Source organism: Pyxicephalus adspersus, chromosome 12 (genome assembly GCF_032062135.1).
Source record: "Pyxicephalus adspersus chromosome 12, UCB_Pads_2.0, whole genome shotgun sequence".
Taxonomy (NCBI): Eukaryota; Metazoa; Chordata; class Amphibia; order Anura; family Pyxicephalidae; genus Pyxicephalus; species Pyxicephalus adspersus.
In genome coordinates this window covers 36,770,413-36,792,885 of record NC_092869.1, presented here as the reverse complement: position 1 = coordinate 36,792,885, position 22,473 = coordinate 36,770,413, and the positions used below count along the sequence as shown (strand labels likewise).

The following is a 22,473-nucleotide window of genomic DNA, read 5'->3' as shown; positions in this document are numbered from 1 at the left end:
AGTCCCTTGTCGTTGGAAAGGATCGTGAAAGATCCTTTCCAACGACAAAAATTGCAAGTGTGTACGCAGCTTAAGCAAGAAAACAAACAGTCTTCTGCTATCTTTCTGTTCAATCACAGTAGGGTATGAGAAGATGACACCACTATATGCCATAACAGAGAAAGTGGGGTCATTCTAACTACGTAACTGAATGGGAATGAATACCAAGCCTCTGGCACGTCAAGCAAACTGCTTTTATGTTTTCATCTTTGTAATTAGTGATTAGTCTGAGACCTATAATTAAAGACTAAAACTTTAGGTTGACAAAATGCAAGTTGGATTATCATCTATTTTAGTATAGATTATAGGAGGGGAGATCAATTTATGTCAGCGTCCAGACCCAAGGTTGGGAACTGGAAGAGAAGAACTTTCTTCTAAATTATTTCATAGTTGAGCCTTCTCAGGTTCCCCTGGACACATCTCTTAAATAAATATGATGAGATTTTAGACTTGAAAACAGCTCCTTCTTCAGGGCTGATATGTTGCAAACACTTCTGTTAGCAGGAAGGGATCCACCTAAGGGATTTCAATGAATTTATGTATTATGTACTCCCTTATGTATGAAGGATATGACATTCAAAGATTGAAGAACAAGACCAGGGTGTTGCAATGTTAAGCACATTTAATAGAAGACATTCTGAAAAGTTAAATACCTATTGCTACATTTTTCCCCGATCACAACATGCTGGTCCTGATTTTTTGTTTATTGCCACCAATGTTTTACATTTTCCCAATATACCAGTATAAAAAGCCAGTGCAACCCAAAAACATACCTTTTTTATTCTGTTGGTGCTCCTAACACATACCATATTAACAAGTCTCTACATTTAGATTAGGAGATTCCTTCCTACCAGGTCACCAGGACCATTCTTGTGGAATAAAGAAGGAAGGTGCCCAAAATCTAACATCAAAATTACAGAAACACCTAAAATATCATCTCCCAGTCCAATTTGAAAGGTCCTCTTTCAGTAAAAGCAAAGAGCTGAAAATCCCTTCCAGCCTAGGTGTGTGTTCTAACTACAATTCTCTCAACTACTATAAATTATTCACTTCCTCACCACACCTTTGTCTCCAGGGTTGATGGGTTGACCACTAGCAGCTGGATACAATAGTTATGTTCTATTGAACAGTAATGATGGCTGCTGAGTAAGTAAATAATGAAATGCAAGCACATCTCTCAGCAAAGGAGTTCAACAAAAACTCCATAAGAAACAAGACAAAAAATAAACACTTCTGTTTTAACAGATCAAATGCCATCTGCTTGGCACAATCCGGGCCTCCAGCAGCCGTCTAGCAAGTGAAGATAGTGTTCTTTTCAATCACATATGGTTTGCATGGTTTATGCTTCGTAGCAATTACTCCAGCAATAAATCTGAGAATTTGGAGTGAGCCTTCCCTCAATCTGGCCTCTTTCCTGACTTTCACCTTATGCAGCAGAAGGCCTATTACAGACAAAAAGGAAAACTAACTTACACATCAACACTCCCAGCAGAACGTCAGGGCTTAGAGGCTACTTAGCTTTCATTTGGTTCAACAAACATAGTTTGTTTTTGTCTGGACAGTGTCAAAAGTCGGCTGCCAAAATATCGGACAACTTAATTAAAACCACCAGCCTGACCTTTTGAGTGCATACAATTTAGTTATAGTCTTATATGGATTTTATTTAAAAAGTTTAACTCTATAAAATAGTAATGTGTGCAAGCTGGCAGTCTACAAGTCCATAGATATGGTGGCAGCTCTCTAAGATAGGACCTTACAGACAAGATCATCTCCCACAAAGTAAAAAAAAAACTAAAAAATAAATACATACAAAAAAAAATTTATATATATATATATTATATATATATATATTTATTTTTTTTTATTACTTTTTGGTAAGACACATTTTACCTTTATCTGTATACAGTTGGAGCCCCTTTAAAGCAGCATCAACAGTATCCAGTACTCCATTATTACCTCCTTTGGCTAATATGTACAAGGCATTTGGGATATATACGAAGCATAGAAGCTACTGTAAATGGTTCCAAGAATATTAAGTGATGAGGAAGACTTTTCCTGTAATTGCTGCAGGACAAAAAAGCTTTAACATAACTTCTGACAACCTGATCCCTACCCAGGTAACAACAAAGTAATTCCTTAATTGGCTACCATATATCTTCCAGCATCTGGTTTTAATGCAACAAAACCCAACATGCAGGCCTTGCACAATATATAATGTTCATCATTATTCATTCTATATTCCAGTTGCTCTCCAATGATTCACATACATATATATTTTTTTTTTTCTAAGGGAACATCTGGACCTTTTGAGGTTACACAAAACAGCCTTCAATTTGCAGGAATTTTATTTTGCTGGAAAGGTTGTGTCCTTTTCTCCTCATCACCAGGTGCATGAACTTGAAAAAAATCACAGAAAACTGTTGCTTATTATTTGTGTAACCTCTTCCTTTGTTAGATGGACTTCAGTCTAATTACGTTAAATGCTTTACAAGGGCAATAAAGTTCTTCCTCTTTAATTACAGCCATACAGGCTGGCCTGGATTTGTGCAGATGATCATATACTGCCATAAAACGACATTTCCTGTCTCTAACCCCCTATAGTCCTATTCTCTAATTGTTTAAACCAGGCTTAACCAGCTGTCATGGAACTGTAAGTGTCAGCAGGTAATTCTTGAGTCTTTACATTACCCAAAGGTGGATGTATACATGCTAGGATTAGTAAATGTGGCTGAAGAGGCTGGAGCAGGGATGGGCAAACTTTTTGGCTAAGGGCCACAATTATTATCAGTAAACAGGATTTATACAACGCAAACATATTAAGCAGCGCTGTACATTAAATAGGTGTTGCAAATGACAGACAAACACAGACAGTGACCCAGGAGGAGGAAAGGACCCTGCCCAGAAGAGCTTACACAATGAGTTTTAAAAATTGACTGAAGGGCTGGGCCAGCATGAGATAGATGGAGAGTGCTTAAATGAAAACAGGCTGGATTAAAAAGTCCAATGGGTCTGTTTGCCCATGCATGGTCGAGAGGGTGGTCAGTATCAATGGGTAGCAATTCGTTCTTAGCACAAAAAAAGGGTGGAGGGGAATGAACGTTTCAATGCCGGTATATCAGGGGAAAATTAATTTGTCCCGTGGCTTTTGACTTTTGAGGAGATGGAAGCCACCCACATATATTTACAACTATACACACATCAGCAAGTAATCTCTCATCCAAAGTTTATGGCTACCTTCAGACAGCTGTTGAATTTGAGTACATCTTGAGTACATTCCATCTCCTCAAAGACTTTTCTCTTCAATAAATATTGTCTTAAAGCTGAACTTATATATATATAGGCATATAGAAAAACCCGACACATTAAAGAAGTGTCAAACCTTCAATACAAAAAAATGTTCACATCAATATTAAAAATTTGTCAGAATATTTTGAAGAATTTTGTCGAAAAATACTACTACCTTTTTTAAGTTTTCAATGCTTAGTTGCTTACCAGGTCATGGAGTGCACTTTATAAGACAGCCAGGTATACAGTGTGTATAAAGAATTTTTAGAATTACGGCATGGTCCTGGTAGAAGGAGCAATGGAGTCCCTTTCATGCTGCCTGTTTGCTCAAGGAGCATCATCAGCTCATCAAGCTTAAGACGGGGAGGGTTGCTACTCTAAGGCAACCATGGTATGTCCACTGCAAGCCCTATGAACCATTTTAAACTGTACTAATATTTCAGATTCAATAATGTTTCTGGAAAGTTAAATTAAAACATGTAGTTATCAGGTGCTGTCAAGTATTCAGCTCCTGGTGTTATATAAACTCTTTGAATTTACCGCTGCTTACTTTTTCGAAATTAATTGATTTCCATAGAAATCAAGGCCTATGCAAGTACTGTATATTTGTAAATGGGACACTAAGCATCAGTTGGAGGAGTTCCCAGATTTCAAAACCAAAAGTCATAGGCAATAAAACAGAAAGTGCACTCCCACTTATCACAAGCACACATTTTATTGCAACACCTCCATCATTTCAGAAATTTTAACTTGCTTTATATTAGCTTATATCATAATACTACTCAAAAATAACAAATACGTCTTTAAAGTCAGTTTCTATGGAAACACTCCAAGGTCATGCCACAAAAGTCTAAAAACTCATATTGACAAGAGACAATGGGCAACCATAATTTTTTTCATTAAAAAAAAAGGGTATGAGGAGACAGAAGAGAACTGTGATTAAATTAATTTAAGGGACGGAAATTGGGTATCATCGGGGGTGCGTAATGAGACAGAGCTTGTCCCCAGCGACAAATCCTGTCTGGAGCGCAGATTTATACAAAGATGCTCAATATAGCAATGTAGAGTCACTAAAGAGATTTCAGTCTCTGGTTTTATTGCTTTTTTGATGTTTTAGACACAACAAGAACAAGTTTTTAGATGCTCACAAAAAAACAAAAAAGAGCGCCGGCTAAGTTTGTTTAACCATATTAGCCTCGTAATGTAGGAATGTTGCAACAATTTATTGGAACTAATTGAAGTCTCGGATGCTCTGAACAAAATGCATTAGTCACTTAGATGTTCTCCTAATACTGCTGCATATATCTGTGTGTTTCATTAGCGGGTGTATTGGCTCAATACCTTAATCATATGCTCAGTCACAACACCATCAGTATAGGGAATATTTTCAAGCTGCTTCTCCAAGCCTGGAGCAGATAAGGTGTCTGTTCCATGAATAACCTCAATTACCGACTCTATTTTATGGCCGATATAATGACCAAAAATGCCTAGCGGTGAACCATCCGGAGACCGTGATAGGAGAAGAACCCACAGATTATGTATAACATTATTGTTCATTAGTCAATAATGAGATGCTTTAATCCACAGCCAGTTAGAGAGTAAATGTAATGCTGTCATATTAATCTATCTACACCCGAGATGTATGCCTCAATTGTGCAGGATAGGTTGCAGCTTGCAGCATACCAAACACGGAGAGTATAAAGTTCAGGTAATCCATCAGACATAAAAAACAGCCAGATGATGCTTAGAGTGAGAATAACTTTAACCAGCTATGTTAGGCATTTTATGAATAACCTTGTATTAAACCCTAGTGTGACCTTCTTAGTAAGGAACTAGACAGAAAACATGGCCACACTCGCGTGAAAACAGTTTTACAGCCAACATTGGTACGAAAACAACCATCTTAGCCAAGGATACCGCTAGGTTTTAGAGGTAAGACCACCTGCCCAAAAGTCCAATGGGCAATAAAAAAGTGGCACTTATGGAGGAGGCCTAGGAGCACATGCCAAGAACTGTTTGTTTTCAGAGATTATCTAGTGAGTATCCAGCTATATGTACTGCAGATATGTCCTGAATACACCAACCAAAATTCTGACATTGATGATTAAGATAACATTTAGCACCAGAGATAGGCTATTACTGCTATTAGAATTGTAGATACATTGTAACACAAGGCAACATCTGCTTACATCTGTAATTTATTTTATTATCAACATCAACAGACTGTGGATAACATTCCCAGATTTTATTTATATCTGCATGTATTATTTAGCCCTACATATACTTTTAAAAGAACTCCAGGTGAAGTATACTGCTAAAATACTAATAAATGTAAGGGATAGGATTTACCTATAAGCATTTCTTGCAATCCAAAAATCCTACCATCAAATTATTAACCTTCACTGCAGCAGCAACACAGCTTGGTCAATAATACCCCCCCCCCCCAACTGCAAATTGTATAAGGATGCCCCAGCACGTTGGGGAATCATCACTCATGCGCTATTTCTTCTCTTATCACATCATTTTGCTAAATGCTAGTGCATGTGTCCTATACAGCAACATTATTAATTATCAGACTAAATAAAGGCTATTATATAATATTGAGGTGTACCTTATGAAGAAGGAAGCCGCAGCGGATGTCCCAGAATTCACTGCAGTTGGCGGTATCCATCGCTGAGACTGTCCTGCTATGGTCTGCTCACTAAGATTAGGCCCTGAAGAAGACTCATTGTTGCTCTCTCTTCCCCCATCTGTGGATGTAGAGTCAGGCTAAAACAAACAGAACAAAATAAGAGTAAAATACACAAATGAAACAAGTGGAAGCCATCTGTCTGTCTGCATTTTCTATCAGAGGCTCTAAAGTCACATTAAGGGCAATGATACATAATGAGGAAGGACAACCATGCTTTCTTGTGCCCTATCACAGGGATGGCTGTAAACCACAGACGACAAGCACAGAAGCCCGAGCACCTTCTATTATGGATGCTGTGCGGTGACACGCTGTGACAAGCATGAAAAAAAATTGGGAAATGATCAGGAATGATTTTATGTGGCTTGTACAAGCCTTTATCTGGTTCAGTTAAAGCGGTCAGAATTTATCCTTCAGGTTTCTTAAATATAGAAGTAGATGATTATTTTTTTTTTTTTTTATTTTTTTTAGCAGGCCTAGAATGGTATGGGACCATTCAGGCTTTGATCTAACTTTATTCCATATCCACCTGAAAGCAGGAAGGAAACTTTAGCACAATGCACATTCTCTTGATTGTCTACGTTATTTTATTCTTTATTCACACTTTTTTTTGGCACATACAAGCGTGTTGTGTTAAATGGGCCCATTCATTTTCAAATGACCATAGCATGTGTCAACATATAAAAAAACATGTATTACAAGCGAGTTTGTTTTGAGCATGTATGCACATGGGAGTGCTAATAATTATTATTAAACAGGATTTATATGGCGCCAACATATTACGCAGCGCTGTATATTAAATACGGGTTGCAAATGACAGACGAATACAGACAGTGACACAGGGTGTGGGGGTAGTTATTAAAACTACATGGCATTGTGTACCACACTTGTTGTACATTCATCCACATTATTGTATACATGCAGAAATGTAAATGTGGCTTTACAGCTAACGTGTCTTAAAAGCCTAAACAAAGATGCAGCAAGATATCCTTTGTGTCCCTCTAATCCTGAGATTATTTCATAATTAAAGAGTCAGACCAATTAAAGTATATATTTAAATATAGTTGGGGTTTAGTGGGTTTTACCATCCTGTAGACCATGGACATTTCAACAGTGAAATCTCCCTGGCACAATTCCTACGTCTGTTCCTGTCCATCTGGGAATTTTAGTGTCCCCACCCATCTTTTTCGGTTTTATTCTCTATACAATAAATTATAATCAAACAGGGATAGCAGAAACACCTTAAAATGGTCACAGAAGGTGTGGAGACTCAGGAACTCAAGCACCAATGTCAGGAGAAGAGTCCCAGGGTGATATATAAATACATCAGGTGCATAACTCACTACCAGCCATGAAACGTTGAAATACAATTTTAGGTGCATTGCCCAACTTCAGAAACTGCCATTAGACTTTTTGGTCCTTTCAATTCATCCTCTGGTGTTAAACAAAAGTTGTTCAGTGAACAGAAAGGTCGCTCAATGTAGGTGGGTTATGGTTTAAAGACAGGAAATGCTGTATAGGTTGTAAACTATTTATCACTTATACATTTAATTTAAATACATTGGCAAGTAGGTTGAAATGCTGTAGAAAAGGGAAAATTCACCAAACATCAGCTAAATGGCTGAATTATAAATGAAAAAGCATCTACTTTGATAGATTCCCTTTCAGAAGTTCTCTACACGTGCATACGTTCTCCCCATTATCCACGGTGAAAAATGGCCTTGACATAAGATCTTAACAACACATCCTAATGAACGCTGCACACACACATTTGTCCCCTGGCTTTGTAAAGAGCCCATCCCCTTACATTACACTCCTTCACTCCCTCCATACAAATAAACACACACGTACACACAAGAACAAAATCTGCTAGTGACAAATTAACGAGCGCAAGGAGTGCTGCTGTGAATTGTGAAAGCAGAAAAGATGGATGCGAAGACAGCCGGCAGGGTTAAGAAACACACTTGAATAATGCACTTAAAGAAAATCTATATGTTCCATTGTGTTTTCAAATGACTTCATTAGTAATGGATGGCCGGATTAGTGAAGAGTTGGTCTTCGGCTGACAAAGAGGAAGTATTGCTGGGTAGTTGCATGGTTGGACAATTGAAAAATTGTTAAGGAAAAGTTAGGTTGGAAAACAAATATTGTGGTAAGTATGGCAAGCTGGGCCACGTTAAACAGTTTTTATACATGGTGGAAGGAATTATGATCTGCTATAATACAACTATGTGCAATATGAACATTTTTTATGGATTGTTGGTGCCCATATCAACCAAAAACAAAACTGGAAGTAGGTATTGACACTTATCCCCAGCCCAAAAGTTATAATGAAACTGTTAAAATGTGAATTCAACTTTATCATTGAAAACGTGTGGGACAGGGTTGTCGTCATGTCCCACAGGTTTCTGATTAAGTCTATAAGTAGCCTTTTCTACAATCATAATGCAGGCATGATCACCTGTAGACAACATCAGAAAGTACACCCCAAGAAATGTCATGCAGTCCGTGCTGGGGTCGATCTACTTATTCATGTACAAAGGAGGTGCTCATTGACAATCTAGTTCTGTTGCTCCTTCAGCCAACCATGTGGATAATTTGGAACATTAATATGGTATTAAAGTGAAGGCTGGCAAGAGGAGCCACTGAATGAGCTTTGAAATGTAGATACAAATGCTGAATGAGAGAATCCTGAAGATGACAAGAAAGCAAAGATTCTACAAATGGGTACCAAGACTGGTAAGTATCAAATTTCTTTTCGTACAGGGCCATTTTTGTGTGTGACTTTTAAAGGTATTACTTATTTCCAATGACAAGTCACTGGGAGTCCAAGTTACAGCTGTTCTGACTTTACCTATATGTTTGTTCCCTGTGACAGGTTTCCTTAAAAATAAGGTATGGTGTTTGCACATGGAACCGTCTATCATTTTACGAGGTGAAAAGGTGGAGATTCTTCTTGAGGAAACCATCCGTTACACTAAGGAAACAGACACCCAGATGGCTGATATCCAGTTTATCAATTAAATGCAGCTGAACATCTATATCTGTCTATATGAATGCCAACAAAACATATGGGAGACATATTACAAAGCACACAATAAACCAAGAATTTCCTTCCGATCAAATGCATTCCTCATGCATTGTGGTGGTCTAAGAAATGACCAAGCAAAACTGATTGTGAAATAGCACAGGGCTGCAGCTGGAGAGCGGAGATGTTCTGCACATCGCATGATAAGCACCACAAGATTGTTGGCAGATGAACACAAACAAATGCTGATTCCTTGTGTTGTGAAAGGTTTACACAAACTTTTTCTACAGCCCATCATTTTTTATTATTTCAGTGTAATGTATAATGTGTAGAAATGTGCTTTTAACTATCTAAATTTTGTAGGATGGTCCCTGCGGTCACAATGGGAATGACCGTCAGAGAGCAGACATAAGTGCACTTCGTAATATCACAAATCCTTGGCCCATTTGTCACAGCAATGTATGGCACTCCATGCAATCTCTTGCTGTGCTGGTTTAAAATAGCATTCCAATGCACAAGTACAATAGATGCCACACAGACTCACTGTGACATAATGCATGTGCATTAAGGTCTGTACTGCTAGCAGACCCTTGAACATGCAGTTGGAACATCCTTTGGAATGACTAAGGCCATGGTGAACATTTATATTTGACAGGGAACCGTTGCCAGGAGGTTTTGGATGCAAAGGCTTCTTGGTTTATTTTTTTTTCTAAATAAATAAATGCAATAGTTTAGAAGCTGGATAAAAGACACAGGGAGTCGATTTATAAAAGTTTACCACTCAAATTCACACAACAGGATTTCGGCAATTAGATTTTGAGTGTATTTTTTTTAATAGAGGTCTATACATCAGGCCCAAAATAGGGACAAGTGAGGAGGACAGAGGGATCAGATTCCAAACCAGAAACAGTTCCTTTTAATGAGGGACAGCTGGAAGCTATGCTCAAGGGGTTGGGGGAGGTGGTTATTTAATAGAAAAATTCACTAAAAGTGAAGCTGTCCTTTACCGCAACTATGAAATACAACAGTGCAGCATAGTTAAAGGGGCCCCAAAAGGTGGAAGACCAAGAATAAAAACTGTGACTTTTTCTGGAGTTTGATTATTAAATTGCCAATACGTGTCCTGCAATACCACAGAAACCTTAAGACATTAATAGAAAAGCAGCCTGCTGCCCTCAAACACAAAAAAAAAGAGACCGGGTGGGTTATCCGCAACTAGCTAAGATGATGCCAAGCAACTATTGCTACAATAAAAAAATCCTGAGCATTACGGGCCGTATTGGGGTTCCCCTGTATTGGAAACGTTAAGCTATCGCGCCATTATTTCATACAGTAAAAATTATGGGGTACGGTCTCAATTAAGAAATAGGCCTCCCGGACTTCGTACCTGACAGCTGCCATCTCAGCGAAGACTGTGACAAGTACAAGGTCAGGACACACACATGGTGGAAGCTTTACCCTCCGCCAACGAGTGAACTAAAGGAATGTACAATGAACAGGCAATCCGGATAATTGATTTTTATCTTTTTTCTTTTTTTCCCCCCTTCTCTTAGTTCTGTTTCTCTATAAAAATGATTTCTGTTATCTGACTGAATTGCTTAAAATAACAGTTTGCATAGCTGCTTCCTGCGCTCCTAATTTAAATTTTAAAGCCTAGTCATAAATTATTTATGTACTATTATGTACGGCTGCGGTTGACTCTCAAGCAAAAAAGAAAAAATGATTCTGAAGGAAAAAATAAAAGACATTGAGGCTTTTAATCTTCGCTAATGGATAGGAGTTAATTACTCCAGGTTCCTGTGAGCGGCCTCAGACATCTCTGCCTTCTGAGCCACAAAGAAAAGAAAATATCAAAAATGACTTTGCTGATTGAGTCCATTAATTATTGAAGACCTCACCCTAAGTTAAGGGCAGATATTGTAAGGCTGACCGACCAAATCAATGTACGTAGTACATTTAGTATATTTAATATATCAGTATTGTACTTGGGCAGGCCTCCAGTATGAGTGATGTCATTGCACTGGGACAATGTCTTTACATAGCTGGGGATGTTTAGCTTCCAGATTTTTCATCTTGATTTTCGCTTTAATTTTGATTCTGCAGTTTTACAGGCTCTTTTCCCATCCTGAATTTGTATTCACCGATTTCGCTGTAAACAATCAGCTCCTTACAAAGTGCATTAGAACCTGCTGCAGCTCAGATAAAACAGAATTCCTGGGTGATGGTCATTCAGCATCACCTAACCATTTTCCTTGCTAACTAAATTACTAAATTGTCCCTGGCTCATCTCTTTCATTCATCCATTCTACCTATCTTCTGCAGCTTTATTTTAACCACTTTCCATCTACATGTTCTGAAAAGGAGACATGTGAAGACAAAGAAATAACACAGACAGGCTTCAGGAAGTCCACTCCCAGTAACCTGTAAGTAGTTCTTTAGATTATGTCTGCAATGGATTTCAGAGCATTCATTTAAAGGTCAACTAAGTGAATATGATTGTTTGGAACAATTGCCTTGTTTGCTGGATATCATTATGAATTCATGGATTGGTTTCATTTCCTACATAAAATTGCTCTAATTACATGAGTTTCAGCACCTGGTCCTAAACCATTTCTTTTGATACTAAATGCGTATGCATTCTTTTTTTTTATTTTATGGGTTATAAAAAAAAGAAAGACGCAAAGTGATGTCCCATTTTTTTCTATTTCACCCCACAATTTCTCAAAAACTAGTGACTACATGGGCCAATTTAGAAATACCTCCAGAAATAAAGTAATAATCCCTTGGCAAGTACAAAAAACCACTCCTATTGTCTCATACCGTCTGTGCTATTCAATAATAGGCCAATCACAAGGTTAGTGTCACTTAGGCATGGCATTGGTAAACTAGGCAATAGAAACACATTGGGTCATAGTGACATTTAGGGCACCCAAGAAAAAAAGAGTTAAAATAAAAAGATTGAACATTGAATCACCAAGATCGATTTGATAGGATTCACTTGTGTAAAAGCTGAAAAAAGCTGAGGATTAGACATAGATTATCCAAGAAAATAACACAGGCAGGTGCCTAAGGGCAGCTAGCAATTAGAGCAACTGGTGTAGTAGAAATGGTAGGTTTAGATCTAGTCCAGTTTTCCAGTTTTGACATCATCTCAAATCACTGAAATCCAAGGTCACGGACTTGATGGAAACCCCAGACACCTTTAAAGGTCGACCAAAGGTTTGTGCCTAAAGGGGATTTAAAGGAAAATCCAGCACAGCTAGAGGTGTGAAACGTGGCCTGTAGCAGACAATGGCCTGGGCTTAGGTTTGTCAAAAGGAATTAAGGTTTTGCTATTATAACTCCCTGGTAAAACAAGTGTGATATATGAAGTGCTAAACCTCAAGCCAAAGTAAAGAGCATTTTCACAGAAAGGTTTAGCAAAATATGGTCCTGTGTCCCTACTAAAGTGCGTTAAGAGACTTAACTAATACTTTAGAATACAGATATATAGCTGGAACATTTTTCTATAATATATTAACATTAAAAGTGAACTAAAACTTTTGGGTCAATTGTATTTCATTATTCCTTTAGGTTTTAACTGTTTTACACCTCTTTTCTACTGTTTAAAAAAACTTTGTTTTACGCATAACAAATACAAAAAACAAAGGATTGTTTGGGCACTTTTTGTCATTTAAACTTTAGATGGATATAGAGAGGGGAAGAAAGGGTAGAGGGAGGAAAATCACCACCAGCCAACACTTCTCTTTAAGCAGTAAAAAAAAAAATGAACATGTTTAATGAATGTTACCAACTATCCACTAATTTGTGGATTGCAACTGATTGAACTAAACTTTTCACTTATTAAATTATTTGCAACAATGATGCTGGTCCACCTGCATTCTTGCAGTTCAATCTTATATTTATATCTGTTCAGTTTGCTTCAAGAAGTAAGGTTGGGAGAAAGAAGGATATTTCACCAGAAATAAAAACCTCTGCCAAATATCAGAAAGACAATGATGTAAGAAAAATAATTGTATATAGTAAGGGTTGCTGGAGAGCTGCTGCAAGAAAATAGATTAAAACAAAACAGTATCTACCAGTGTATCCTTTGACGTATGAAGCACTGGTCTTCGATGAGAACTTTTGGAGGACCTGAGCACAGAAAAAAATTTACCTTAGAAAGGGCTAATCTGGGGGTAATGTGAAGGTTAGTGTTAATATGAGGGTTAGTGTGAAAGTTATGGTAGCAAGACTAAATTCCAAGTGTTAGGATAACAGTAAAAATTAGTGAGAGTTTTAGTTACAAAAAAAGTTAAACTATCATCTCCTGTACATCGAAAGCCAATGTATTGAAATTTGAATTTTCTTAAGGAGGAAATACCCTTTATCTTCCAATAATATACAGAAGTTATGGGCAATGGACATACCTCCAATTGCAGATAACTGTAAATAAATCCCAAAATGTAGGTTGTCTGTGCCTTATGTACCTTGGAAAAATGTCCAAATGGCAACTCAACTTTTTTTTTTTTATCAAAATGTGAGCCACACTGCTGAAAGTTCCCCCGATATATAGAAACTGTTAGCGTCACAGTAATCTCTATACAAACATATATTCAAGATATACGTTGATACTACTGATCAACACAAAAAAAAATGTAAAGAAGTCTGGTCATGATGTGTGACAAAGCCCTGATCTTAACAATGAGCTATACAAGAAATGGTTCAGTTTATTAAAGTAAACTAGTGAATCAGCACATATAAACAATAATTAAAACTAAGTAATTGGCTTTTGCCTATGCATCTCATTTAACAGGTAAATATTACAGATATAATGCAGTTGCTTTCAATTGTAGCATATGGTAATATTTCTAATAACAACTTAGACAATATGATCCTAATGCACAGTCAAACAACCCTGCCAAATCAATACTTTTTGAAAATGACTAAAACCTTCTAGACTGCTGTCAATGCTCTTCACATACAATTTAAGATAATCTATATCTATGTAATCAATAATGCTTTTCCATTCCATTCGGAATGCAAATAGGTATATGCCAAAGGCAGTTGTAATGCCGGCTGACTTGACGCAACGATTATCAATAACCCGGCTGAATTGCCTCATCCTAAATCCTTAGGTTTTTATTTACATGGCTAATAATCTTACTATTGTTTATGGTGACCACCCTCTAATTATAAATCCATTACAGAAGCCACTGCAAAATCCAATCAATACTCTACATAAATGGGAAAAGCAGGAAATATATACAGCCTTTTTCACGAGTCGGTAGATTCCTTCACTTATGCAGTAAATTTCAATAAACAGACTGTCTTCACTAGCCAGGGTTTTACATTAAGTCTCTCCAGTAATTATACAGATGTAGCAGGTATCAGTGTCAAGAATGGGTAGGTGAGCAGATGCCATAATGAGGAATTAGTCCCCCTTAAAGCCACTAACCTATAATTATGCCACTGACCACTGTTTGAAGAATGACACCAAATTAAATTTACATTTCAACAGTCAATAAACAATAGGTTCAGTTTAATGGCTCTAAAAGTCAAATATGTTTTGGACTTCGCTTAAGCTTAGGACTTCTGTGAAGAGACAAAACTTGATTCACACAAACTCACATTGAACTTTTATCAGGAAGACCCCATATTAAAAATTATGATCTGGTCATCTTGGATGATAAATTACCTTTTAGTATGTGGGTTAAGTGTTCCTTCTCTGGTGTTAGGGTTAGTTTGAGGGATAAGGCAATGCAATGATATGAAAAAATAGCATCAGTTTTTCATTCTCAACTCTAAATATATTTTGCTAATTCAATTAATAAGCTACAATTAGGTGTTACAAACAAAGCAAAGATCAGCATCGTAACTTCGAAAAACTGTTTTCTGCAGTGGAACAAGCAAAAGAAACTTTGGTTGCTAGAAGGTATTATATCATTCTTTGCTTTGTAAACCAAGTGTGGAAAGGAGAGCTGTGTCAAGGACTTTATTACCTTATTAAATTTAATTCCATGTCTCTGCCTTGCCGGATCCAATTCTCAGTTTGTAGCATGCAATTGTACAAATTTCCTTTGCTCATCCAATTAAGATATTAAACCTCTGGCATCCCTTGTTCTAACACTGCTTAAAGATGTATAGCTGTATGAAGAATAGCTAAATGACTGCGCAGCAGGAACAATAAGCACAGCAAACAAGATTTCAGTATGAACCAGATTTCTTGAAGATTTATAGTTTGAGTATGTATATGTACACACACATCAATCATATACACACTGTATACACATACATTTATCTGTATGCAAGTTTTGTAAATTCTACAATAGCCCTTTGCAAGTCAGAACTCACAGTTTGCAGATTTGTTTAAGATCAGCGTAGAGGCCAGAGAATTAGGTTTAGAGCGAGGAAACCAATATTTTTGTAGATCAGTAATAGCAGCCCATATATTTTTCTTTTTTTTATAATAAAAATCATGCCAGGTATTGATCGATAAATTCTGTTTTTCAATAGAAGAGTCCATGGAGATACAATATTGTGGCCTTGGCATTTATTCTGATGGCTGGATATCCAGTTATCTGTTGGCCTTAAAGGTCGTGGACAGCCTGAACCTTAGGAGGATAAGATCCTAAATACATTTGCTTTACATTCAACCCTTGTCTTTTTAATATGCTGAAATTAGGAGTTACTTCACAGACAAACATATCACAGACATGTAAATTGGGGATACTCACATGGCATGAAGAAGGAAGGAAACTATTGACCCGTGATATGCTCCACATTCCCTCTAGGTATTGCTGGGCCTGAATGGTCACTGAACTCAAAGCCCCACCAAGGCCAGTGGGGCCTACTGTCACTTGCACACTGGAACTCGGGAAATTCCCCTGCCCTTGGGGCCATCCAAGTCCTTTTTTTCTTTCTGTCCCCGAGAAAATATTCGATGATTTTCCAGACTGTCTACCCACCTGCCCGGCAATCATCAGGAATTCCTTCTGCGAGGACATGGTCACCACATTCTGGGGCGTAAGCCTGGGAAGGACAGTGGCCACAGGCACCGAACCTTGGGGTCGATCCAGGAGGTCTGGCAGGCACCCGGCCTGATTGATGGTTTGGATCATCTGCACGGCTTCCTGCTTGAGCTGATTCAGGTGAGTGGCGCAGACGTCACACCGGCTCTCCCCTTCATTCCTGCTTTTCTGCAGATAGTCAGGCACTTGGAGCTTGTCGAAAATTAAAGCTGAAAACTGGGCATTCTGAAAAAAGAAGATAACAATTAATGAGCTTTGAGAAAAAATGAGCAATATAAAAAGTGAGGAAAAAAGACTGTCAAATATAAAATTACGTGGGTATAGTAATGGGTGAAAGAAGTTTAGCTAAATCCCTTCTATATTTGCTCAGGAGTTTCAACAGTAAAATCAGACTTTTAATGACTCTGGTGCTAAACTATTTCAGAAACGACTCTAAATCTTACCAACACTGCAGAAATCTTCTTGCTACATTCCACAAATTTTGAATACATTAAAAGGAAAAATTCAGGTAGATGGAGCAAGACCTCCTTGTAAAGGTGAAAGCAGGTGGGCTAAGCTGGGAACGCAGGTGCAGAGAACGTGGCAGACAAAAGACTGAGCGATCCATTCATCTGATTTTGTCAAGATGAGGTGATCACAGATGTCTATTCCCACATGTCTCCCATAACTCCCAAGTGTCCCTCATTCAGAACCTATTCGCTTGGAACCTCCTTCCTTCTCCGTCTTTAAATCATTATGAAATACACACACATTCTGCCAAATTGAAAACGTTTTACAAAATAAACCTTTAATCCAACCATTTACCTTGCTAGAAGGTAGCCCTCTTTCTGATTCCATATCTCAAATAGTCTATTACTAACCTAAGCAACTCCATGGTGATTATCTGTACTTAAAGTGATGAAGTTTTGGCAAAAGTTTTAGAAGCAGCGCTAGATTTCTGTAACAGATGTTTTGCTTTGTAGACTTTGGTGTTGTTAGTTTGTTAAACCAGCACCTAATTTAAAAGAATACATGATGCTTTAAACAGATGTATCACCTAGATGGTAGCCAGTATAAAGGGCCTGTGTTAACAGACTTTTGTTTGATTGTGAAAAGCTTTTCATCCCATAAATTTCTATGGAAATGCAACTGCAGAGCAGCACCTACAATGTTTTCAGAAACTAGCTACAATGACTTATTGAATCCCATTAAGCCTGGATCCCAACAAAGAAAAAATATTGTCAACAGGCCCAAACAAACCCCAAAAACCCTCATGGTTTAGATGCCTAAACTAGTTAGTAAAAGTTTTGCATATACCCTATTCAGAATAGAATCCACCTGTTTGTCCATCTGCCACAAAGAATGCTAAAACTGACAAAACCTCAACAATCACTGTTGTCATAATGAAGACAACCTTTGACATGCCAACGGCAGATGATCCACTATGAAATAAGGCTCCTTCAATGAGAAGACATAGGTGTAGACTATGAGCAGCTTGGGTTACTTTAAAACATAGGTCCTTTCATTGACCATGTGGTCTGCTGGCAGTGAACTTTAAGACATTTTAAAATTAAAGGTTAGTTCATTTTGAATTTACAGCCAATTTACTAGCTTTTTGGGAACTTTGAACAATTTTTTAAGCAATGTCTGTTGCTCATCAGTGTTAAGGCTGGACAATTATTGTAAATGGTTAAAAGATCTACCAGTCTGCAACTTTCCAAAAATGATAATTTGCTCCACCTGAATGACAGTCACCAGGTGGTGTTTCAGTGAAAACTGCAGATTTAAAAAGACTTAAAATAATGCAAAGATGATCTGATCTGCTTTGACTCATCCCCAATTTAAAACCATTCCTCCTGTTTGCTGTGGCATGCCAATATGCCCATCTTTTCAAATTCTAAAGCGGAGAGGAATACTATAAGAGATGCATAAAATAAAACATTTTAGGACCTATTAACATGATTCCAGTGTGGTAATGCACTTTTTTTTACTGCAACACACAGATATATGTTGTGTTGTTGGTCATTTTTATGGTACCCCAATGCACCTATTAAACAAGTAAAAATGCACATTTGGTATAACACCAATTTTCTGTGTTTTGGGATGCACTGACCCAATGCATACATAACAAACATGTATGGTAAAGCACAAAAAAGTGTAGATAAGCCTCTAGAGATCCTAATCTACAAGACCCATGTGAAATTCAGAACAGAAAAAGAGCTGATGACACTTACATACTTCACACTCTGCTGTTATAAATGTTCCAAGAAAACAATTTGAACCCATTCCATACAATGATAGCTGGGACTGATGGATTTTATATGTTCTGCATTCACATGTAAAATATCTCAGATAAGCCCTCTGATCTCCTTACTAGGTGCAGTCAGCATTTTACATGTCGGCTACATGTCAGCTCAAAATACTCTGAGCATCCGTTCTGTCTTGTGTACTGGAATTTTCATTGGCTATTTGCAGGAGGGCATTTAAACCAACAAAGCAGCTTTTTATAAGTATGTTTTTTTATTGTTGGAGTTCTCCTGTTGCTTGTTGATGGAGCAGCTGTGTGTAGAAGATCTACCCAACGTGTCTGAGCACCTGGCCAACAAGTGGGTGTGAAGGTTAACTAAAACATGTCACGGGTCGTCCTAGAGAGAATAACTTGCCAGACTTTAAAGGGATGACCCACACCATTAAAAAAGGTTTTATTATCGTGCAGCAAACTTTTCTTTCACACAGGCCCCTCCTGAGGAGAACAAAGATTACCAGAGAGGAAATATTTTTGCTGCAAGGAAGGATGTACAGTATAAAGGCAAGGCTACATTCACACGTCTATAAATCCTCCATAATCCTGGAGGTGAGCAAATAAACAGACGATTCAAACTGCGCTGAGAGTTTTCATGGCCACCCACATTTCACTTTTATGGGCTGGTCACATAACACAGAATATGGGCAGACAGTGGTTATTTGCTACACACAGACCTATATCATTACATAAAAAGAACAGTCAATACCATCAGTTTTGTATTATTAGTAAATGTAGGCAGAACTACAGGCAAAAAGCTTAATATACGGTTCCAAATTATAGAACTATATCTATCCATATGGGAACTGCCAAAGGATTAGAAGTCTTAATTCACACCTGCAAGGTGACACCACAAATTCTGGTTTCTCATATTTTCAGCTTCCTGTGTCACCTTTCCATTCTACTCTTTGGAATTATGAACCAGCATTAGTACAGGAAACTGTAAAGATGAACTAGTACAGCAAGGAGTCATCATACTGGTCATGAGAGGTTGCAGAAGTGTCCAGCACATGACTGATAAAACAGCATAATAAATCACTTGGTAGATCAGACTTTTTAGATATGTTAAGCAATTGTGATCACAAATCAGATAAGCCCCTAATAATAATAATAATTAACAGCCACTTCATTTTCCAGTCTGATCAGACTTTTTAGATATGTTAAGCAATTGTGATCACAAATCAGATAAGCCCCTAATAATAATAATAATTAACAGCCACTTCATTTTCCAGTCTGTAAAGTACAATTCACCTGGCCCCCATGGCAGCAGGAACATATTTTGGATCCTCGAGATTTGGGAGTTACAAGAAATGTACATACGGTAGATATTTACAAGAAAAGTTGGGATCCTCATATACAAATTCATTTACTTTTTTCCTGGCTTCTTTGCCTATATTTTACCTTATTGATCCTGCCAATAATATTATTCCTGTCTTAAGGTGATAGAACTTAGGTACTGTACTGCATTCTATAAAGGTGCAGAATTGTCAAACCACTTGGTTTGCTCCCGACCCAGGTCTGCACCTGACCTTACATAGAAGAGAGTTGTTGTTTTGTAGTCCACAGAAAATAGAAGAAACCAATAGATTGCAATATATTTCATTTTTGTTCTAGGTTGTACCAGTTTTTTTTCAGCAAAAATAGCACAATATTAACATATAAACACTTTTCTCTAAAATATTATGATCTAACATCACATGTGACAGAACTGCTTTGACCTAAAACTAAATAACTTTTTTCTTCACATTTTCAGGAGTTTTTGGCTTACTCTGACTGACCAACTAATAGGACTTTGATAACAAAAGAAGCAACCGAAGAAACAGCTAATAGGGCCACAAGGAAAGGGGGGATGAATGGAGTGGAATGATGACAGATAGGAACAAGGTGCCCTAGTATTTGGTTACAGCCTATGGCCTTTGTTTACAAGACTTACAAGTGGCCATAACATTTATAGGAAGAGTCCATCAGAGGAATGTTGGAAATGACAAATAGCTAATAAATGTGTCACAGTTGTAAGTCTCAGTCTCTTTTTTTTCCCTCCTTAGTAAAATGTTCTTTTCAAAGGGCCCAGCTAAAAATAAGGGTGTTTGTGCAATCATCGTAAAGTCACAGGGCAAATGGTGTTATCTAAGCTGATGCGTGGCGGCTTCTCAATCAACATCAAAAGACCTTCAGGAACCAACATAGAGAGCCATAGACTGCTTTTTAAATACATTTAAAGTCTGTTACTTGTAGAAGTTTAATACTAAATCGGAAAAGATGGCAAAGAAGTCAAGGGGAAGCTGTGTAATACAATGGGCCAAATAATCGAGTTTATTTGACCTAATTTTAACATATTAGCAAAAATATTAGGAAAGGAATAAATACAGGGATTTTTTTTGTGTGTCTCTGCTAGGGAGATTTCACCTCCCTTCCCATTGTGGCACTTAGACTGGAAGTGTGGGAAAATCTCTCCAATGGGGGAACAGACAGCCATATAAACTTTGATGGGGTTCTGTTTTAAAAAATGATGAGTGGGGTATATTTATAAAGGAACAGATATTACTCAAACCTTTCCCTATAATGTTGTGAATGAGATGCTGGTGGAGTGCAAAGGGTAAAATCAAGACATCCCAGCAAAATGTACAACTGATACCACTACATACAACATTGGAGCCAACAAAAACTACAATCAGTGAAAGTAGAAGTGTGTACAGAGCCATTTGGTTGAATACTCATTTAAAATTAGCAGTTTGGGAGGCTAAAACACACCAAGTATCCTCATACTAAAATTTACGTAGTCATTGTCTAGCGGCACTTGGCAATTACCTGCATGGAAGTGGCAATCTATTATGCTAGACAGCCAAAACTATTCTCGCAAGTAATGCAATAGATTTTAACGTCTTTTTATATCATTAAAAAAAATACAAATTATTGAATTCCGATGAATTCTAGTTTCCTGAAAAACATAATTATCCCCTTTAAGAATAATAAAATCAGCATCCTGCCTAACAAGGTCTGTAAGTAAATAAGTGATATGATAACCCACCTAAAGCATTTTGTTTGATGAAAGTCTACCAACAGTGATTTGTCATCAGACCTTCACATTGAAAAGGTGTATGGTAAAATGGAACCCCAAATGGTCTTGGTAGCACCTCCTTTAATCAGAAGTTAGGCTGAGAGAGGAAGGACATCCCTCTTAGCCAATCAGCTGTATCTGAATCTAACAAGTAAAACTTGATGATTGGAGGACCGATTACTAAAACTACCTCATGGGTGAGCTGTTGGTCTTTGATTATTCAATCAAAAGCTTGTTCTAGCAATTTTCTTTTGTTTGCAATATAGAGCAAATAGTCTGAGTTATGCATAGAAGATTAGACACGAATAAAAATTTTAAAAAATGGCAAATTATGTTACAAAAAACATTTACACAATATATTTTAACTGTTTGCTATACTTTAATATGATTATATACAGCAAAAATATCTAAACTTTAAAAACAAAGACCATAGCCCAGTCATCCACGGTGATCTATTAGTGTTCAACTTGTGAAAGAGCATTGATCTGCTCTGCTGCATACCTGCAATCATGCTCATATATTCTGAAGCCAGGCAATTAATAACAAAGATGTCATATTATGCAGATGCAGCTTATCCATCAACACAAGGTACAGGAGCAATTAACATATCAATGATCCCAATTCTCATTCCTGTCTGCCAAGCAAACTCAACCCCACTTCACGTTTGGACTGTTTTATGAGCCGTGGTAAGCCTCTGCGTCTCCTTTGCTGTAAAGTTAGACAAAACAAAAAATGTTACCCCATGGTGAATGACAGGAAGTCATAGAAGGGGTTATACTTTAAGTGCTACACATGGCAAGTAGATTATCGGTGCCCTCATTACTGGCTTATCCTACCAGCCAATCCACAGCTTAAGAAACCACAAATCTGCTGAAGAAACTGAAGAATATACTTCTTATTTTACACATTTCTGTCCAGACTATACAATACATTCCCAAGAAACCAAAGTACAGTATGTTCAGCGAGTTATTATTCCATTGTTTATCCTAAAGTCATTATTATGTGAATTATGTTTGCTCTTGTTTACATTTTTCTGTGGTTGTAATAAAATAGGTTTAAATCCTAATTGGATGAGAATCATTT

The 22,473-nt window shown here is 37.4% G+C and overlaps 1 protein-coding gene across 2 annotated transcripts in view; it reads right to left on the bottom strand.

Moving 5' to 3' along the window:
- KIF26A (kinesin family member 26A) overlaps window positions 1-22,473 on the bottom strand; it is an 88,460-nt gene that overhangs the window by 42,189 nt on the left and 23,798 nt on the right. The window contains exons 3-4 of one of the 2 annotated variants that reach the window (XM_072427769.1): window positions 15,758-16,276; window positions 5,936-6,093 (exon numbers count right to left, since the gene is read on the bottom strand). In XM_072427769.1, the coding sequence (XP_072283870.1) occupies window positions 5,936-6,093; window positions 15,758-16,276 (677 nt within the window). The remainder of the gene's footprint in view (window positions 1-5,935; window positions 6,094-15,757; window positions 16,277-22,473) is intronic. The other variant, XM_072427770.1, reaches the window with a different exon arrangement.